The sequence below is a fragment of the Microdochium trichocladiopsis genome (genome assembly GCF_020744255.1).
Source record: "Microdochium trichocladiopsis strain MPI-CAGE-CH-0230 chromosome Unknown B0I36scaffold_13, whole genome shotgun sequence".
Lineage (NCBI taxonomy): Eukaryota > Fungi > Ascomycota > Sordariomycetes > Xylariales > Microdochiaceae > Microdochium > Microdochium trichocladiopsis.
This window is the reverse complement of record NW_025763556.1, coordinates 162519-182916: the sequence shown is the minus strand read 5'-3', so window position 1 is coordinate 182916 and position 20398 is coordinate 162519. Positions and strand designations below refer to the sequence as shown.

Here is a 20398-nt window from a genome sequence, read left to right as displayed (position 1 = left end):
CGGTATCGATACGGCACGGGAACTCATCTGAGTGAGTGCATGGGGTCCAAAAGGAACTGGTTTCCCTCCTTGAGAAACAGCCTTGTTTATGGTGAGGGAGCCCTCCCCCAGCCAGCCTTTCTCCAGTTGATTACCTGATTTCTGACCGAGGTCTCTCGTTCTTGCTACGCAGAACCTACAGGGCATCTGGGTCCGTTGGTCCGCGGGTTGCGTCTAGTGCAACAAAAACTGATTCATGTCAGCGAGACAAGCTCCTGTCGTCAGGATACAGGGTGACACCAGACCATCATCAAAGTTGCTCACACTCTAACAAAGTTTTGGAGGGGGAAGGATAGTCTGCCACTTTGGTCGGGAAGTGGGCGTGGCCTAGAAGAGGCTGCACATGGACGACTCCTCGCCGTGGGTCTTTTCAGTAGCATTTGGCCAGCGCTCCTGACTGTTGGCGATGAGCCCTGGACATGACACGTACGCGCTAGAACCTCCCCACAAAGCCCTGTGAATGGGACTTCTTTTTCGCTCCCTCAAATTAGGCAGGCCTGCCTGCCTGCCAGAGGCCGACCCACAGTTCTGTCGCACCGAGAATAAATCTTGAAAGCACGAGGCACGAGTCCGCTTCGATAACATTGGGCCAAATTGAGGGGGACTGCCCGTCAGCCTCAACTGAACTCTGAGATAAGGTGTTCCATGCCTTTCTGCACGCAGTAATTAACTTGCTCGGGGTTGCCCATGCTGGTCGCATCTGTTTGCGAATCAGAACTTTATTGCAGCAGACCCTGTCTGGGCGCTGTGACTGATACCCAGGGGCAGGGCTGCGGGGAGGAGGGCACCTCTGCTGCAAGATAAGTTTGCTTGCCTGAACAAATGGCATTAAATATACTCCGGGCCTGCATGAGAACTAGCCGGGATCACCAACCGGATCCGAGTTGCGAGACAAGGGGTGCCTCGGGAGCACAGACACTCCAGCACAGACGAACCATAGCGCCACATGAGTACTTACTTTGGCGTCGGACATCGACGGCATCGTTGAGGGAGAATCTCCCCGTGGCCTGGTTCACGGGTCACCAAGGCCTTTGTTATGACGTGCTGCCAGCACCCGGTCTTGGCGCGCGTCCGCGGTAGCCATCATGTTTGCTTAGACATCCGCAGCCGCGTGGCAGCTGTGTAAAACGCAGTAATGGTAATGGGCGGCGCAGCATCCGCCAGCTGACGCGCTTGCCGGGCTCGTCGCAGATCTTGGTCTCCCATGTCTGGACGACCCGGATCATCAAACAATCGCCGCAAGGATGCTTCCAGTCTGGGTAATATTGTGCCTGGACCGGCGTTATCCGGGGTTCCGCGGGAGACCAGGCATTTTTTGGGGCCCCAGCACTTAATCTTGGCGTCGACCCCGCCTCCCCCGAGGTCTGGCATCTACACCCGCTCCACGGCCACAGAAGACGGTAAATTAGACGAAACGCGCAACTCGGACGAGCTCGGGAAGGCTTGCACGGGCATGACCGTGCATGGCTTATGCCCAGAGAAGAGTTTGCAGACTTGATATGCGGATACAAGGGCGGCCCTTTGCTGTATGATGTATCATGCTTATCATTCTTGGGCAGATATTTCAAACGATATCTAGGGGTCACAGAAGATATCGCCGTCTCTCTCCAAAAGCAGTAATTCCGCAAGATTTGCAACGGGTAAACGTAGTGCTTGCGGCAAGCATCATGACTCGCGGGCGATGTTTCATATAGCGTGGTTTTCTGCACGCAAAGCCCGCGTATTATCCATGGTCTTCATTTACATGTCGAGCAAGACCCCCGTCATGCCCCTTGAACAAGTAACGCTGTTCCCTGTAGCCCAATCCGTCAATTGTGCCTTGCTCCATGCTGCTCCCCAATAATTCGAAAATCAGGAATGCCCACAAAAGTGGTGGACCTAGACAATACTGGAGAGGTTACGCAAGCCGGCACGCTCAACAAGTGTGTTATCAAGTGCAACACATTCTCCCAGCGCGATGCCTCCGTCGCTTTCTTACACAAAGACAGTGAGTCAAGTTACCCTACTGGTCAGATTTTCTTTCCCGGACATCGGGATGCTGGCTGTTGAGCTCGATGCTATGGGTGACACGATGTCGCAGGGCTGTCACAAGGGAGAATACCTAAGTAGGGAGTGACGTGTCGTATATTCTGCAACCAACCTACTGACTGACATCAAAAGGCATATCACACAAGCGATCCGAGAACACAGCCAAGCCCGGCTTGAGTGTCTTTCGAATGGTCCTGATACTGGCTCCCCGTGGCAGCCCGCTTTCCCCTCTTCCTGTTATCGATTCTACCCCGCAAACTATACGTTCCTCTCCGTGACGCGCACCCACATATCCTTCTCGACAAAGATCCCAAAATTGCTCGAAGTCATTGGCTTTCGCGGATTGATAAGGGTGAAATCGAAGTTGCGAAGCAGCTAAAAGACCAAGAACACCATGTCAGCAAATATACTCGACAGCACATCCGGCATGCACGCGGACCACCATCGCTCACCTGGATATAAACCTTGTTCAGCTCCATGAAGGCCAGGTTCCTCCCGCTGCAACCCCACCTCCCAGAGCCAAACACCAGCTCGACGTGGTTCCTCCAGGCCACGGTCTGCTCGGCACCCAGACCCAGCCAGCGCTCTGGCCGGAAGATGTCCACGTCCTCCCCAAAGACCTCCTTGCTCCGCTGCACCCCCAGGAAGTTGACGGCCACCCGCACGCCTCCCGGGAGGAAGTGTCCGGCGATGGTGTCGCCCTCGGGGGGACCTGCTTCATGGCCAGGCCCGAGAAGGGGATGTGCATGCGCAGGCCCTCGTAGATGACGGCCTGGAGGTAGGGGAGCTGCTTGCCCTCCTCGGCGGTGGCGATGGGCGAGGACAGCTGGCCAGCCGCGACGGCGGCGTCGATCTCGCGCTGGAGGGCAAAGTAAGCGGTCGGCGTGGTGATCAGGGACAAGAGTGTCCCGCGCAGGGCGGTGGCAGTGGTGTCGGAGCCTGCGATGATCTGGAATTGCACTTCGGCTTCACAGTCGCGCTGGGGCACGCCGTGGCGGACAAACGAACCCTGTTTGTGGTTGTGATGATGGCAATGTCAGTCAAACGCGTCTGCTCGCAGTAGTGGGCTTTTAAGGCCTTACCAGCATGTCGAATCTGTCCTTGGCGTCCTCGCCAAATCGTTCTGCCACTACGCGGCTTGCGGCGCTACGTGTGTTGTGTCAGTATAACCTGTACTGCCCTTGGGCCTCCAACACCTACGCCCTCTCTTGACTTACGCTATCATCTTTCCGTAGCCCTTCTCATCAGTCGCCTTCGGCCCCATCATGCTCAACAACGGCGGCCACAGGAGGATGTCGCCCAGCCAGGGCACGTCCGCGCCGGCATGTAGCGGCGGCAGCAGTCCAGCCGTGGAGGCAATGTAGTCGTGCAGATCCGCGTCCGCCTCGAGGAAGCCAAACGCCTTGCCGTACGCCACCTGCGTGAGCGCGTCAAGCGTAAAGTACTGGATCTTGATCGCAAAGTCCATGGGCCGCAACGTCGACGAGGACAGGTACTTGTCCCTGATCAGCCGCGTCAGGGCGACGAGCTGCTCGTCCACGCCGGTCTCGATGCCCGGGTTCTCCTTGCCCCCGTACCCAAAGGACAGCTTGGCCTTGAGCTTGTCGTGCTCCTTGGTGTCGAGGATGCTGCTGAGCGAGTCGTGGTACGGGTCCATCTTGAGCGAGCGGTACCAGTCGGACCGCACGTACGTCGACCTGGCCCCGTTGATGCGCCGGACCACCTCGGGGTCGTTTGTGAGGACGTCGTTGGGGCCGATGCGCGCCAGAGGCCCGTACTTCCTGTTGATGGCGTCGAGGTTCGCCGCCTGCTTGCCGCTCAGCGTCGTCGTCAGGAGGATCCAGTAGTACGAGACGGATGCGAGCGCCGGGCCTGGGACGTGTCGCAGCCGGTACCAGGCGCGAATGTAGCTCCAGATCGTGGTCGTCAGGGCCAGCCCGCCAAGCGCGGCGGTGACCACGCGTGGCGTGAGCGCCTCGCTGCCTAGGATCGAGGCCATCGTAGCTCTAGCGATGCTGCTGGCTTGGTCCGAGAGCCCTCTGAGAAGCCTGGGGTTGAAGACAAAGAGTCGCACAAGCTGAGTGCCGAGGGCAGCATATATGTTCAGACATGATGGCGTCAGGCACTCTGTCTCAGACTCTATGCTCGGGCAAAAGCACCCCGCCCCTTCGCAGGCTGCTCAGTCATATCCTTGCGTTGGGATAACGGGGCACTGCAACCATACTACATCACTGGGCCCACGAGTGATTGGCCACGGAGGTGGTGCTCTACTGGAGCAGGTCAGCACTATCGGCACGCTCCATGCAGTGCAACCCGCAGACGAGTATCTGGCATTTCCCCTCGTAGGAGGGGGCAAATCAAGCGGCAATACCGGGCATCAGGCGGCAACATCCGCGGACTGGAACGGCAATGTCGGGGTAATTTAGGCGGGATTGTCGGAGACGGCACCTTTTCAAGCAAGAGGCGGTCGGCTCGTGTTGAGACACTTGTCCGATCTCGCGTGTGTCTGGGATTGTCGGGGATGGCACGTTATCATCGGGCACACTCAGGGGTGGCAATTCTCGTGCCAAAGGCAGTTCCCGTCATGAGGAGGAACACGGAACTAGGCCATTTTGATTTCGACGTAGCATAGCATCGTGCAAGGCTAGCATCGTCTCGTGCTCAGCAAAGCAGATTCTGCTTCTCAGATCTCCTGCGGCGATATCCGCCAAGTACACCAATCAGGCGATCCACGCCCGTTGCGCACCGCCCTACAGGGCGCAGGCACACACGGCCCGCCCCGGTCCCTAGTGCAGTCCCGCCAGGCTTTTAGGTGCATAGGCTATTATCCACAAGTCCCACCAGAGAGCAAGGAGAGAGACCAAAAAAAATCTGCAAGTTTTCCCAGTACTCAGCTTACCCCGCACAAGCCTGAGAGACAGGCAAAAAGTTGATCTCGCTGGGGATCGAACCCAGAATCTCCTGATTTCAGGATAAACCATGTTTGAATCATGATCCGTCGTAGTCAGACGCCTTGCCATTGGGCCACGAGACCAGGCTGTTGTGATTGAGATGAGTGAGCTTTATTTCACTTTGTGTACACGGACATGAAGGTGCGCAGTTCTCTAGAGCGGCCGAAGACCAGTGTCGTACAGCTGGCCACTGGGCGACTGAGGTGATGTCCCTGCCAAGCTTGACCTGGAACAGTCGATCCCAAAGTGCCAGTTTCGCGGTGGCCTTTGTCGAATGCGTCCAAGTCGCCGTTTATTCAGCCCAGGTCGCTGAAAAATTATCTATTCCGTTCGCCGTTGGCTATTTGGGCAGAGGACAGCTCGTCCGCAATCTTGGAGCCCGCGGGATAGAGCCACTAGCCGTGCTCGTCCTTCAAGCCGAGACCGCTCTGCCGATCCAGCAGGACCAGCACACCAAAAGAATAGGCAGTTGACAATCACAGCACTGCTTGCGCTTGCGTGGCTTCGGCAGATCCCGCCTTGTGTGGGGATTGTCACCTCATCCGGCAATTCTCACGAATTGGGATCAAACAGAACCCGCATGCTCGCTCACGCAGCTCTTTTGACCGCGGATCCCCCACTTCCCCCCGCGGTGCATGAATGCGAGGATGTGCGTCCTGTCAGTCTCGCGGCAGCTCAAGTGACGACACCGTGACATTCCGTGCCCGTTTCCGGCCTCGCGAATCTGGGACGATCGACGCTTATGTGCTCCGCCTGCGCGGCCGTCCAATCGCGTCTGCTGGCACCGTTGCGATGTTGCTTTTTCTGGCCCACTTTGGTGTTTCATTCTCATTCTTCTTCGGCGCGCAACATGACAAGCAGAGCTGACGAAAAAGCTCGCGGCGGGTGTTTCTTGCCTGCCGAATGTGACAGCTAGCCCTTGCCCACGCTCTGCTTCTTTATCTCAAACATACGAGTGCGCGAATAGCCAAACGTGGTTGATGCGAACGGGACGATCTTTGGATTCCTTCAGCAGCAGGAGGCCTGGCACACCCACAATTGTGCTGCTGAACTGTTGCGAACCCTCTGCCCCCTGCAATGCGACTCATCCGATTTCAGCTACGGGCGGCGTGCGCGCTCACCGGCCAGTCGCCACGAGGAATGGTTCGACCTGTATTTGGGGCTAGCTGTAATAGGGTGCAGACTTCCTGCTGAGCACGATGGTGCCACAATTTGTTGAGAATGCAGACATGTTACATGTGCCTGGATGTGCATCATCAATGGAGTCGAACAGGAATGTCGGGCTGTCTCGACCCTTTGAGAAAACAGTGGACAATGGCAAATCTTTTTTTGGTTATAGCGGGGAGACCAGCCATGCTGCTCAGTCCCTGTCCGACAGCGGGAGTGGGGGGAAGCGAAACACCGGCACTTTATGATCAATATGCACTGCTTGACGATGAACGTCAGTAATGCCGGGATGGGTCTTCGCAACTGAGCCTGCTTCTGTCTTGTTCAGTGGACCTGGCCAGCCAGGGCCGAATCAGAGCAGTGGGTGGACGCGGGGGCAACGTCCTCGCGCGCGTCGAGCCTGTCAGGCCTGTCGCTGACTGTCCGTGGATCGCGAACCCCCTGCCCGGAACCGTCTCCGGGGTGGCGCATGTCAGAAATGATACTCTGTGGAGGAGTGGTGACGAATATGACAGGACGGTAATACTGCGTACCGCGCGTTCCCCCCTTTAGCACAGCACTCCTCTTGCGGTCCGTCACCGCTCTGCATTGAGCATCGAACGAGTTTGCTTCTCCCCAGCCGGCTTAGGCTTGTTCAGGGGCCCGACGGGATGTGGCAACAACGATGGCTTGATGAACTGGCAAGCGTGCGTGGCGTGGCGATGGCGGTGGTGGGAAGAAAGGGCTGCATTCGCCTGAGCTGCATGCATCGTGTTGCCAAGGGCCCCCAAGTTGATAATGGTTGCATGCAATATATTCATTTGCACGTTGTTTGCTACGTAATTGAGATCTAGAACAGTGGCAGTGGGAGGAGGTGCACGACAACCCTGGTCGGCAGTCCAACCGCACGTTGGGTTGGGCTTCCCGTGAGGTTGCACGAGCACCACCGGGCCGAGGCGATCCATGGACGGGACAAACCTGCGGGCTCGTGGGCTGTTGGTTGCCAACGTTGCATGGGCCTCTTGGTCCTCTTGGTCCTCTTCTCGGCCTGCAGTTCGCGCCATCGTTGTGGCTCGGGGCGGTTTGGTCCTCGAGAACGAACACTTCCCGCATCCAGCCGCTCTGCCAGGGGACAAACCAGGTCTCGAGCCACCAGAAATCATGCTGCGTGTCGAGAGCGGTCTCAGGGCAAGGATTGACATCCAGAACTCTCCCAAGCTCAGGACCCGAGAATACGGTATCACATCTACATCACCAATAATGTTGGCACGCTTCCCTTCCCCGAGTAGTGGCGTTCAAGAGAGCAATCAACATCTCCAAATTGCACCCCTGATCCTGGTCCTCACTCGCATCCCCACGTTGGCGCAAGGAAAATGGCCAAAAGCTCAGTCGTAGTCTGCGACTCGCCGAGCCCCCGGCAACCACGAGACCCCTCGAGTTCCAGACCTTGACCCTGTCGCGCGTGGCGGGATGACAGCCGCCCGATCCAACGCAGCTGAGTGCAAGCAGGATGGATGCCTGTGCGAGATCGAAACTCGCGGTGGTCGCGGGGGAGTGCCCAGCCAGCAAGCCAGCCAGTGCAGGGGCAGGATATAAGGGCCTGTCATATCTCAGATGCATGCAAGCCCCTGGTCAGACTACCCCATGGAAGCGCAGCCAACCTGGCCTGGAGGAGTTTGGGAGTTAGAGGCAGGCTCGTACTCACCCTCGCGCGTCACACTGCAATCGTAATTTGACAAGTCACCCTACCCCTGCAACGAACAATAAAAGAAGCAAACACTTTTCGCCAGCGTATCAGTCCCCAAGCTGAATCGCCGCACCTTGGAAGCCACGCCAATGCAGGTTGGGGCTTTGGCTTTTTCTGGTCGCGGCGCCATCTCCAAGCTGCGATCTTGGACTTGTGCCTCTTACACTGCCTCCTTTCCACATGACATCCCAAACTGCCGACTCGGAATACCCCAGACAGGGCAACCCAGCATAACGCCTCATGACAAGAAACAGGAGAGAGCAGCCAGGAGGCGTTCGTGCCAAGCATTGAAACAGGCCGTGACAAACTGACGAACCCTGCACAACTCAGCCCAGCAGTTCGTTCGTATATATCTAGGCCCGAGGATCCTCTCCACTTTCTCAACGGCAGGATCTCCATCATCACATCTGGTTGCAAGGCTCAAAGATCCCCACCGCACCTTGACGACACTAGTCCCATCGACGCCGATTTGCCTCTGCCAAAGCCCAACCAATCCTCAACGGCAAGATGGGTGTCACCGTCAAGGAGAATCTCGACTACAGCATCAACCCGGGCGGGACGATCTTGTTCGCGGTCAGCATCATCGCGCTCGTGCTGTCGCTGAGTGTCTTTGGCCTGCGCATGTATGTCAAGCTATTCATGAACCGCAAGGTGACGCCAGACGACTGGTGGATGATGGCGGCACAGGTGAGAGTTCTTCCACTTTCCTTTTCCTCTCAACGTTTACAACCACAGACCTCTCTTGACGTGGCCAACACATTGCTGACTCGGGCACAACAAATTCACAAACACAGCTCATATACATCCCCTATCTCATCATCTGTGCCTATGGCCCCGCGGTCGCCGGCACCGGCCGCTGGACGGCCGAGCTGACCAATGACGGCATCGAGATGGCGCTATGGATCTGGGCCATCTGCGAGGTCATCTACCCGCCGATGAGCTTCTGCGTGCGCATGTCGATTGCGTGGTTCCTGCTCCGGCTGGCCGTGGTGCGGTGGCACAAGCGCGTCATCAAGGGCGTCATGTGGGCCAACGGGATCGTCTCTGTTTTCTTCATGATCCCCCTGGTCGTGCAGTGCGTCCCGCTTTCGTACTTCTGGCTCCGACACAAGGGTGCCGAGGGGTACTGTATCGACAAGGCGGTCGTGCCGGTCTCGACGATTGTGCATGCCGTGCTGGGCGCGATCCTGGACTGGACCCTGGCGTTCCTGCCGATTGCAATGCTGTGGTCGGTGAGGATCAATCGCCGGACCAAGGCTGCCATCGCGACGGTGCTGGGAATGGGTGCTTTGTAAGTTTTGTTGTGCCTCCAACAGAAGGGTGTTGTCATGGGACCAAATCGCTCACATACGACCAGATGGCTGACTGCTGGTTGCTTCGTACAGCTGCGGCATCTCTCTTATTGCTCGCATCCCATTCCTCAAGATCATCGAGATCTCTGCAGACTTCCTGCACGCCACCACGTAAGTCTGTCGACTCGCCTCACTCATATACTCATCCCATCAACTGTCTATTCCTAACCTCTCCGACCGATGGCTAACCACCACCGCCTTCGCGCCGACAGCGGTATCGCCACAGTAGCAGTCCTCGAACCAGGTGTCGGCATCATCGCCGGCTCCCTCGTGACTCTCCAGCCACTGCTGAAGCGCTTCAAGCTCGGCTTCGCCTCGAACTCCTCCGCGGCCTCTGCCCGCCGCAACGGCCGCAGTGGCCGGGCCGACGCGTCAGCCGCGATGCGCTGCGACAACTGCGGCGCCGACGGCAGCAACAGCACAGGCACGGGGGGCAACAACCACAACCACGGCGCCGGCGCGTCGTCGTCCAGCGGCGGGCCCAAGTCACCCATCGTCATGTCCTGGGAGGAGCGGCGGTACTCGATCCGCGGGGACAATAAGAAGAAGCCCCACGGCAGGGGCTACTCGATCCAGCTGTCGACGCTGCTGACGGGCTCACAGAGCACGCATGCCGTGTCGAGGCTGGACAGCGGCTCCGAGGAGGAGCTCCGGCGGGAGGACAAGCTCGCGCAGCGGGAGGCCGAGGCTGCGAGCGCCGTCCCCGCTGGATTCGGGCTGGGCAAGGCCGGTGCCAGTCTCGTCTGGGGCGGCAAGGCGGGTGATGAGGATGATGGTGGATGTCGTGGCAAGGGGGACGTTGCCGAGTGGGAGGTCGAGGTGACTGCCTCGCCACGGGGTCAGGGGGACGAGGAGGAAGGGGGCATCGCAGCCCAGAGAAGGGGTGAGGAAGTCAGGGGCTCTGGCATCGCGGTGCAGAGAGACATCAAGGTCGTGTCGATGCGGGTCGACGAGCGGCTGGCGCACCCGCACATGAAGTAAACGTTATACCCCGGGGAGCGAGAGCGGAGGTTTTCTTGTGTTTTCTTGATTTCATTTCCGACCGAGGCAAGCGATGGATTTAATGTACTCATTTTCGATTCATTCATATATACAACGAGGCACGTATACAGTCTCATGATATTATACCTGCAGCTTCATTGCAATCGCAACCACTCTCCGAACACCGAACCGCATCAGGACATGCTTACCGACTGTTTGGGACTCTGCCAGAACAGGGTCTACCAATCACCGCCTCCCGATATCGAGTGTCGAACGGTACTGCCTCCCCATGTCGTGATCCGCTGTGGGGGGCACACCTTCTCCTCACTCCGCACGATGTCGCGATGCAGCGGCCTGTGAACGTCATTTCGGATTGACCAATCATGGGACATCATCGTCCCTGGCCGCCTACCCGCACCCGCACCGTCATGATGCAATTGCGTCCGGGGCGTATCTGAGTTTCTCTGGGGCTGCTATCTACCGTTATCCAGTACCAATGGGATGGGGCTTGCAAGGTTGCCTCTACCTGCCTCTTCGTGCTGGCTGACGAAAGCCTGGGGTCAACGCACGCGATCGGAGTGGCTTTCCGTGCAGATCTCGACTTGGCTGTCCACGTTATAACATGCTGCGGTCTCGCGCATTGCCCCAATCGGATGCGCTTCTTCCCTGAATTCTCACACTGTCGTGACTTCTAAGGTCCGCGGCACGGCGCTCTCGCGCTTCTCCCTATAGTCCGACACCCGGACAGAGTTCTTCCACGAATACTACCCAGCGGGTCTCCATTCGCACAATCACCTCGCGCGAGAAACGCAGCCACAAAATGCCCGACGAGAAGGAAACCGTGCGGGCTCCTGGCAGCACGCCAGACGAATCTGACATTGACAACGGCCGGCCCGTGGCCATCAACGAGAAGCGCCTTCTGCGAAAGATCGACCTTAGACTCCTGCCCGCCGTCGGGATTCTTTACCTGTTGTCATTCTTGGACAGGAGCAATGGTTAGTCTCTGCGGCGTTTGCAGAATTGAAGACACAGGCACTAACGAGAGAACTCATGCACAGTCGGCAACGCGCGGATTGAGGGTCTCCTTGTCGACCTGGCCATGACAGGCGAGGAGTACCTCACGGGTCTCACACTTTACTTTGTCGGCTACGTCCTCTTCGAGGTGAGTCTCCAATTGTACGCGCCTGCTAATGGTATTTCGCTCTGACATGGCTTGAACCGCCACCCACGCAGATCCCCTGCAACATCGTTCTCAAGCGCACGACTCCACGATTCTGGCTCCCCGTGCTGACTATTGCCTGGGGCATCGTCGCGACTCTGCTCGGGGTGGTACACAACCGCGATGGGTTCTGGGCCGCGCGCTTCTTCCTTGGTGTCACGGAGAGTGGTCTGTTCCCCGGCGTCGTGTATTATTTCTCCATGTGGTACAAGCGAAGGGAGCGACAGTACCGCATCTCTCTATTTTTCTCAGCAGCTAGCCTTGCAGGGGCCTTCGGAGGAATTTTGGCTTATGTGAGTCTGGCTGGTCTGTTCTGTGTTGCCATTTTGCTTCAAGAACTAACTAGATGTCCGTGTCGTAGGGCATTGGCAAAATGGCGGGTGTGGTGTGGTCTACCGGATGGCGGTGGATCTTTATCCTTGTAAGTGTTCTCCGGGAGCCTGCCTGCCGCTTGAGACCTGAGTTTGAATCTAACTTGCTCCCCTCGCTGTTTTAGGAAGGCATTGCCACCGTTGTCGTAGCCTTCCTGGCTTTCGGCTTCATCCACAACTACCCCGATACATCCAAGTTCCTCAATGAGGACGAGCGAGCGTTTATCCACCAGCGCCTGGCTGCCGACAGCGATGCCACGAACCACGAAGAATTTAGCTGGGCTGCGGTGCGCGAGGCTCTGACGGACGTCAACTGCTGGCTGTATGGCCTTGGGTTCCACACGTGCAGTCTGCCACTGTACACGCTGTCTCTATTCCTGGTAAGCCAGATATTCGCACGACCCCCTGCGACATCTAGAGCCCACCTACTAACACATATATCACACAACGAAAAGCCCCTGATTATCACCAGCCTCGGCTACACGGCAGCGTACGCGCAGCTGCTCACCGTCCCACCCTACGCCTTTGCCTTCATCACCACCCTCACCGTCGCCATCCTGTCCGAACGGACCGGCCACCGCGCCATCTTCATCGGCGGGTCCGCCCTCTTCGCGGCCATCGGCTACGCGATCCTCCTCAGCAACACCAACCCGACCGCCCGGCCGGGCGTGTCGTACCTCGGCACGTTCTTCGCCGCGGGCGGCATCTACCCGGCCACGGCGCTCGTGCTGTCCTGGCCGGCGATCAACGTCTCGGGCCAGACGAAGCGCGGCATCGCCAACGCCATGCAGATCAGCATCGGCAACCTGGGCGCCGTGCTGGGCACGCAGCTGTACCGCCCGGCGGATCAGCCCCGGTACATTGTGGGCCACTCGTTTGCGCTGGGGTACCTGCTCATGAATGTGGTGGTGGTGAGCGTGCTGGGCTGGCGGCTGAAGAAGGAGAACCAGAGGCGCGCGGGCGTGGCCGAGGAGATCAAGAATGTGGGCGAGGTTGAGAACTGGAAGGGTGACTCTGATCCCAGGTGGAGGTTCGAGTACTGAAGCCCCTTGTAGTAGCTGATGTCGAGGGGGGGATGATTTGTGCAGGAGGTTGTTTGGGGGGCTTGCCAGTCTTGAATGGCCAGAAACAGGAACCATTTGACGAGTTTCTGCCAGTTGAATAGCTAGAGCTCGTAGCCAGATATCCCTGATGGGCGGTTGTGTGTTAACCCTAACGTGCCAGATTTGGGTGCATTGAGGTAGACCAGTTCAGGCGTTGGATCATCAGGATTTCTCTACTGTGTGCTCCAAGGGCAGAGGCAACGTGGGGGACACCCCATAGGCTGGGCGGCAACTCTGCCAGCCAATTACCTGAATCCGGGCCACAGCGGTTTTGTCAGCTTACAGTTGCTTGCTGGGTGGAGTGGATTGCTGCCTGTGCTTCGAGACACGGCTGCTTGCTCAGCCTCTTTATGCACAACCAACAAACGAGCACGTCGCGAAGGAGCACTGAGGGAGTAGCGATTGTCTCGTGGCAAATACAAGATCCAGCAAACTCTGGGCAGTGGCTCATAAAGCTCGAGTCTCGCCCGCGCCCTCTTCTTCCCTCTGACACTTCTTCCTGCCAACCACATTTCTGAAACTACAGCTCACTTCAACAACAGAACACGTACACAACGAAATCTCACGACAACTGCTCCCCAGGATCAAAGAGCACTTGCTATCCTTTGATACTCTAGCTCAGCAGGCCGCAGACAGGTTGCAATGCCTCCGCGCAAGGCAGCGCGTGGTGCTTCGTCCGGCAACGAGGAGCTCACCTCCCGGTTGGTGGCCGCACAGCAGAGCTCAACAACCACGACCAAGAAAGCGACGGGCAAGCGCAAGGCCACACTTCCTCGTCTAGCCATGCGCCTCAAAATGGCCCAGCGAAGCGCTCTCGCACTGCCAACACTCAAAAGGAAACAACCAACGCGACAACCGCCACAGCCCGCACCAGGCGGGCGCCGCCACCACCACCGGCAGTCATCAACCAGGCACCAAGTACAAAGCTGGACGTCTTTGTCTTTGGCGAGGGCAGCTTTGGGGAACTAGGCCTCGGCAACTCCCGGTACGGCCCCGACAACAAGCTCAAGCCAGTCAACGTCAAAAGGCCGCGGATCAACCACTTGCTGCAGGGCCGGGGAGTGGTCCTCCTGGCCTGCGGCGGGATGCATGTCATCGCGCTCACGCACGACAACCGGATCCTGACCTGGGGAGTGAACGACCATGGGGCCCTGGGCCGGGACACGTTTTGGTCTGGCGGCACGCGGGATATAGACGCCGAGGATGATAATCAGAATGACGACGACGAGAGTTTCAAGAACATCAACCCGCTCGAAAGCACGCCCGGGGAGATTTCTTACGGCGCCATCCCGGACGGCACAACCTTCACGCAAGTCGCTGCGAGCAGCTCGGCCTCCTTTGTAGTCACAGCCACAGGCGACGTCTACGGCTGGGGCACGTTTCGCGGCGATGACGGGGTGATCGGCTTCCTGTCCCCTGGGAACAACCAACAGAACACGCCCGTCAAGATACCCGTCAAGGGCATCATGAACCTGTCGTGTGGCTCGAACCACGTCCTCGCGCTGGACAAGGACGGCAAGGTATGGACCTGGGGCGCCCCCGGGCAGGGACAGCTGGGCCGGCGAATCACCACGCGCGGCAAAGACAAGGGCGCCAGGACCGGACTGAAGCCCGAGGTCTGTTTCCGGTTCTCGCGCCCCGAGTGCGCGGCCATCAATATCGCAACGGGGTCGTACCACAGCTTCTACATCGATGCCTCGGGGCAGGTGTACGGCTGGGGCCTCAACAACTACTGCCAGGCCGGGCAGAGGGAGGTTGGCGAAGGGTTCACGACCATCACGACGCCCAAGTTGGTCGAGCGGCTGGCGCACCATTCCATGGCGTGGCTTGCCGGGGGAGAGCATCACACTGTGGTGTGTACGCAGGACGGCGTGTTGCTGTCGTGGGGCCGCTGTGACGGAGGCCAGACGGGCCGGTCCGATTTGGGGATGAGCATGAGCTACATTATCCACGACGAGCATGGGCGGCCAAAGGCCACATATCAGCCACAAGTACTCGATAGTGAGTTGAACCACGTCTCTTCGCTTTTCCTTTGCCCTTTATATATTTGTACACGTGCATTTCCGGGCGCGCGCGCCTCTTCCGAGACGCAGTGACTGACCACAATGACCGGGCGTCCAGTTCCTCACTGTGAGTTCGTTGCCGCCGGCACGGACACGAGCTTTGCGATAGACGCCTGGCGCCACGTCTACTCGTGGGGATTTTCGGCGAACTACCAGACCGGCCTCGGCACGGACGAGGACGTGAGGGAGCCCGAGCGTATCGCCAACTCGGCGATCCGGGATCGGGAGATCATCTGGGTGGGCGCTGGTGGACAGTACGGGATTGTGGCCGCGGCGGTCCAGGAAAAGTAGGTGTGATATGAGCGGGAGACATGATGTTATTGGAGTACGGCATTCTAGACGACCCATGTTCGCTAGCCGCTGGTCGCCTTTAGCTTCGACAGATTAGGGGTATTCGGCGTGGCATCTATTTGAGGGTTATTTTCAGAGCACAACTTGCAGGATGATACGACCTTGTGCTCTGACTGCCAGAAACAGTTGCAATGGATCCACGTATTGATCTTCACAATTCAAACTATTTTCTATTGTGTAGTTATGATGTTGCTGATTCGTGAACTGTCCCATTGCATCATGATGCTTATTTTTATTTTTTTTGAATCAGGGGCTGTGGTGCGCGTCCCAAATCCCCCACTGCCAGCCTGAGAAGGCTGGCATGATGGCCTCTCGATTGGCCAGGCGCGACGAGCCCAGCGAACGGGCACACCGTTAAGTCCTACCATTTAGTCCTACCATGTCGCACGTGGACGGTTGATCCAGGAAAAGAAATTGTCCCAGGTTGCTTGAATCAATTCGCTGATGTCAGGCAACTCCTCCTTTACACAATGGTCTCAATCAAGATGGGTTCAGGCAGGCTAGGCTACAAGGACCGAGAGAGATCAAGATCACGCCGACACATTGCCCTACGTACAAAGCAGCCGATAATTCCGGCTGCCCGGATCCAAGACACTGCGCCTCTCTCCACAAGATTTGATTCGACAACGTGAGACATGCAGACAGCTTGCCCTTGTCATCGCTAAGCACTAAAATGTCTTAAAGAAAGAGCGAAAAGGGAATTTCCCCTTTACAAAAAGGGGGATTTATAAAAGGGAAATTTGCAAAAAATGAAAACGGAAAAGGCGAACATGCGAAATGCGAAAAGAGAAAAGGCGAGATAATAAAGATATATGTGTTGCTTACCAGCTTGCACGTCAGGGGAGATAAAAGCCCAGAAAAACCGGTCTTTCCGGAGTTCAATCTTCATCCATGCAAGTCATCTCCAACAGCAACCATGTCTCTCAGTACAGAGGCAATCATCGCCATTATCGGTGTCTTCGCCACTGTCGTCCCCACGGCTGCACTATGTCTCCAGCATTGCCTTAGATGGGGGGCCCGCAGGTCCAGGGACAGCCAACCGCTACCGCAGGTGTCAAGCAATGTCGAGCTCGGAGTCATTGCGGCATATCCAATGCATCCTCGACACGAGTACTTGCATGTGTTTTACGAACAGCCTCCAGCTTTTGCCGCCGTTGGCTGGCGAGCCTGGCCGAGCTGGAGAAATCCCGAGGTCATGAACGTCACCAGCGACCAGGGTCTACTTTCTATGACCAGCCTCCGACTAAACCGTGGCGAGTTTGCGGCACAGTCCAGTTCATGACACAATCTCGCATGTTCTTGGATTTGCTGCTGGTCTCAGCATTATCGCTTCCTGGGATGACCTTAGGCGAGTAAGTCGCTCTCTGGCAACCTCTTAGATGGAAGTGAAAACACAGTTCGATTGCTAACCGACGAAATATACTCTCAAGGCCAATACATCTGAAAAGCATTCGCTGAAGCCTATATCAGGTAGCAGCCACTTGTGGTACCTGAATTGACTTTGCTCTCGGGTCTGCGACTAAAGATCGAAGGCTCAGTTCCGGGACCTGGCGAGAGCAGCATTTGGAGCCACTTATTGATTAACCTTGAATCACCCGAGTCAAAATGTCGCGTCTGCCACATGACAGTATCTGAAACGGCGTCTTCTTGGCTTGATATGGAACACACGCTCCGGCACAATTTATTCCAGAGGGCCGTCGCATGACACGAATATAAGGGTGACTTCTCAGCACCTGATCATGCAGCTGTGCTGATCGCCAGCTCGTCCCGGAATGGGCAAGGCAACACTGGATGAACTAGGCGGCACCAATCTCGCGTGCCTTCCAGCCGGGCCGGGTTGGGCAGGCATTGCATGTCTAGGGCCATGTGCATATGGTTTTATGGTTCGAGGTTCGTAGCCTCAATGTGGCAGGTTTGTTACTCGTCAAAAGAATCGCTGATCATGGTATTGCCTGTGCTCCCAATTATTGGTATCTGGTATCTCCTGCTCACGACATGGCCAAAAATATATCTATAACTCACCCCTCCCCTGACCACCCACCGTGGTGCTCTCAACCCCCTCGTCTTTACCGACAGAGACAAGTGAGCACCAGCTGTATCTTCCAAGGCATTAGTCCGAGCGTGTGTAATTATGTCCCGCCTCTCATCTCCACGTTCTTGCCCCCTCTTCCTTGTGGTGCGAGGTTCCTGTCGAAGAAAAAGTCCGCCAGCCATCGCCGCCAGACTCTCCCTGTCGTTTCACCGCGCATTCTCAGGCTGTCCGTAGTACGACGACACGCTGCTCACCCAGCTCGTCCGGCCTCGGTCATCACCATGGCGGTCAGCAACACCACCACCACCACCGCTGCTGAAGTTGCTGTCTGTCCGACTGAACGTCCCGTCGCGACTGCTGCTATCCGCCTCCAAGGTGGCAAGGTTGACGACATTGCTGCTTGCCCGGTCGTTGTTGTAGTTGTAGCGTGACGCATCAGTAAGCCTATGACTTGCCGCAGTTGACATCCGCGCAGGTGGAGGCGGGGACAGCGCAGTGGCCCTGATGTCCATCTGGCTCTGGTAAGTGCTCTGGTAAGTGCTCTGGTAGGAGAAGGTGGAGGCAGTCTCTCCTCCAGTGTCGGCGACGGCAGCGGCGGTGGCGGCGCTCTTGCCGTTGACGGTGGTGGCGATTCCGATGGTCGACGACGCCGCGGCGAGGGGGAATGCGGCGGCGGCGGCTGAGTACGACGACAGCTCGCTCACGGTATCGTCCTCGTATGCTGCGTCGTCGTAGTCGTCGTCGTCATCATACTCGTCCTCGTCCGACACTTGGTAATCGTTTATTTCGTGATTAGTGTGCTGCTGCTGCTGTCGCGGCTGCAGCTGCATGTATCTCTGAGACTGTAGCTGGCGGAGTCTGGCGAGTTCGTCATCCGTGTCGTCGTCGTCGTCCTCCTCCTCCTCCTCCATGGTGTCCACGAGAAATGGCCCTGTAGTAGCCGTCGAGGTGCTCATACTGGGACTCTGAAGCGGCTGCTGCTGCTGCTTGCTACTCCTGCTGAACTGCTCGAGCCCCTGCGGTTCGTGCTGGTCCTTCTCGGTATCATAGTCGGAGTCGGTGCCGTCAGAGAGGTACTCGACTTGGTCGGCCAGGCCGCGCTGCTGCTGCTGCGAGCCAATTTTCTGGAAAGATTTCTGACGCGCCAGCTCGCGTGGTGGCGGGGGTGGCTCAAAGTACTCCTCCTGGTCAGCCGGGAGACGTGCAACAGCATCACGCATGTACCGACGACCGGGAAGCCGCTCGTCTTCTTCGGACGTGTCCGAGCCGCCTGCAGAGGAGGACCCGTCGGCAGGCGAGGCGAGCGATCCGCCGGGCCCTTCAATGGGCAGGGTTCCCACGTCAAAGGACTCCAGGGTGCTCAGCGGGGATGGGGTGGCGGAGGAGGACCGGTCTACCCTCGAGGGGCTCTGCTGGCGCCTGGTGGTCGACCCCCATCGTGACAGCGCCTCCCTGCTTCTGCTACCGGGGCGGTGGAGGGGCTTGTCGTCCTGCTGAGTCAGGGGCGGCAGCGAGGTGGAGGAGAAGGTGGAGGCGGTGGGGGAGGACATGAAGTAGACGATGCGCTCGAGGTCACCCGTGGAGGCCTGGTGGCGGACGCGATGCTGGCGCTGCTGGTCGAGGAGGCGCTGCTGGCGGTTGGCATCGGCCTGGATGGGGAGGATGGGCGAGACGGGCCGGGGCTGGGGCTCCCAGACGTTGCGCTTCTGGTTGAAGGCGTAGTCGATCGGGGAGCGGGGGATGGCGGGGATGACGTCGGGGCCCAGCGACGGGCCGTTCCAGACATCGTCGTCGAGGTCGGTGGCGATGCCGCGGGGAATGTGGGCGGCCGAGCGCTTGGGAGGGCGGCGGTCCCTGCGCCGGGCCAGCATCTTGGACAAGAACGACATGGCCAAGCAGAGACATGTGGCGTCTGAGATGGCAGTGTCGCTGCAGGTGAGACGCCGCCGGTCGGATCGGACGTCCGTGTCGGGTGAGACACCGATCACCTCGAGTCGCGAGCCGCGCAGGGCAGGGCAGACTCGACGATGAGCAGCAACGCAGCAGGTGAGGTGAGACGCAGCCACTGGAGCATGCTGGCCGGGAAAGGGGCCCACGGACGGACGGGCGGGCGGACGCGCTCACGGCTGGCGTGACGGCTGCAGAAGAGCAGTGCCTGGCCTGGCCTGGCCTGGGTCGGAACAAGCACAGAGGCAGGTCAACGTGGCTGGGGATGGGTGGTGGTGTTGGTGGTGAGACACGGCATCGTCACCTGTGTGTGGGTGTGAGAAAAAGAGAGGGGCGGCCTGTCGTCAGAAGAAAGTTGGCGGTGGTGGAGGGACCCCTAGCCCGGCCTGCAATTGCCATACGGAACGTGGGCTGCGACAATCCAACGCTGGGTCGGATGGGCCCCCTTTTCCTTCATATCGAGCCGTATTATCATAGCCCGCCGGCCGTATCGATGCCCCCTGCCGGGTGAGCCTCTGAAGGACCGGGGCGCGGGGGATGTGCCCTGTCTGTCCTCAATCCAGGCCGTCGTCTGCCGACATCGCACGCTGGGCATTGTGGAGGTGGTGGGAGGCATCCTCAGGGATCAACAACACCTGGCAAAGATCAGCAACAACAACAACAACTGCAACAACTAACAAAGGGAGGCCGATGGCGTTACGCATCCCACCAACCCATGCCACCGGATCCCGGGGCCGGTCGGCTCGAGGCTCTGTTCTGCCGTGGTTACTCCGGCGGCCCAGGGTAAGGCAGGCAGGCACGCGATTCCATCCATAGGCGAGACGAGGGGAATGGCATCCCACTTTTCAAGCTTCGGGGCCCAGGCCAGTGCGGGCGGATGGGCAGCCAGTGGTGCGAGGGCGCGCTGGCTGGCGTGGAACCCCCTGGCTGGCTGGCTGCAAGCAAGTGGGCGGGCGGCTGGCAGGCGCAGAGCAGATCTGGATCAGATCGTGCTGGTGGGACATGGGCTGGCGCAGGCGATCAGTCAGATGGGATCGGGCGGTGCGTGGTGCTGCCAGATTGGCTCTC

The 20398-nt window shown here is 58.3% G+C and overlaps 7 protein-coding genes and 1 non-coding gene across 8 annotated transcripts; 5 read left to right on the top strand and 3 right to left on the bottom strand.

Annotated features, from left to right (window-relative positions):
- Positions 1-2325: 2325 nt before the first annotated feature.
- B0I36DRAFT_377999 (cytochrome P450) lies at positions 2326-4066 on the bottom strand (the record flags this gene model as incomplete). Its single annotated transcript, XM_046160624.1, is given in 5 exon segments — positions 2326-2442; positions 2520-2768; positions 2780-3076; positions 3150-3213; positions 3285-4066. The coding sequence occupies 5 exon segments, from the start codon at positions 4064-4066 to the stop codon at positions 2326-2328; spliced, it is 1509 nt and encodes a 502-aa protein (XP_046005104.1).
- Positions 4067-4997: 931 nt separating this feature from the next.
- Positions 4998-5101, bottom strand: B0I36DRAFT_t188. The gene has a single exon. It is a non-coding gene; the product is annotated as a tRNA-Arg (tRNA).
- A 2026-nt stretch (positions 5102-7127) lies between these two features.
- Positions 7128-7559, top strand: B0I36DRAFT_355398 (uncharacterized protein; the record flags this gene model as incomplete). The annotated part of the gene is made up of 1 exon (XM_046157437.1): positions 7128-7559. One exon carries the CDS (start codon positions 7128-7130, stop codon positions 7557-7559), a length of 432 nt encoding a protein of 143 aa, XP_046005103.1.
- Positions 7560-8418: 859 nt separating this feature from the next.
- On the top strand, positions 8419-9581 carry B0I36DRAFT_255486 (uncharacterized protein; the record flags this gene model as incomplete). Its single annotated transcript, XM_046150882.1, has 4 exons — positions 8419-8598; positions 8706-9202; positions 9297-9374; positions 9476-9581. Coding segments are annotated over 4 exons (861 nt in total), but the record flags the coding sequence as incomplete, so codon positions are not given.
- Positions 9582-11064: 1483 nt separating this feature from the next.
- Positions 11065-12877, top strand: B0I36DRAFT_255111 (major facilitator superfamily domain-containing protein; the record flags this gene model as incomplete). The annotated part of the gene is made up of 6 exons (XM_046150854.1): positions 11065-11239; positions 11351-11406; positions 11478-11756; positions 11825-11884; positions 11960-12214; positions 12290-12877. The coding sequence occupies 6 exons, from the start codon at positions 11065-11067 to the stop codon at positions 12875-12877; spliced, it is 1413 nt and encodes a 470-aa protein (XP_046005101.1).
- Positions 12878-13579: 702 nt separating this feature from the next.
- Positions 13580-15291, top strand: B0I36DRAFT_369124 (regulator of chromosome condensation 1/beta-lactamase-inhibitor protein II; the record flags this gene model as incomplete). The annotated part of the gene is made up of 3 exons (XM_046159721.1): positions 13580-13638; positions 13719-14938; positions 15059-15291. 3 exons carry the CDS (start codon positions 13580-13582, stop codon positions 15289-15291), a joined length of 1512 nt encoding a protein of 503 aa, XP_046005100.1.
- Positions 15292-16267: 976 nt separating this feature from the next.
- B0I36DRAFT_355395 (uncharacterized protein) lies at positions 16268-16633 on the top strand (the record flags this gene model as incomplete). The annotated part of the gene is made up of 1 exon (XM_046157436.1): positions 16268-16633. The coding sequence occupies one exon, from the start codon at positions 16268-16270 to the stop codon at positions 16631-16633; it is 366 nt and encodes a 121-aa protein (XP_046005099.1).
- A 638-nt stretch (positions 16634-17271) lies between these two features.
- B0I36DRAFT_338301 (uncharacterized protein) lies at positions 17272-19621 on the bottom strand. Its single transcript, XM_046155737.1, has one exon. The coding sequence runs from the start codon at positions 19270-19272 to the stop codon at positions 17590-17592; it is 1683 nt and encodes a 560-aa protein (XP_046005098.1). The 5' UTR covers positions 19273-19621; the 3' UTR covers positions 17272-17589.
- Positions 19622-20398: the final 777 nt, after the last annotated feature.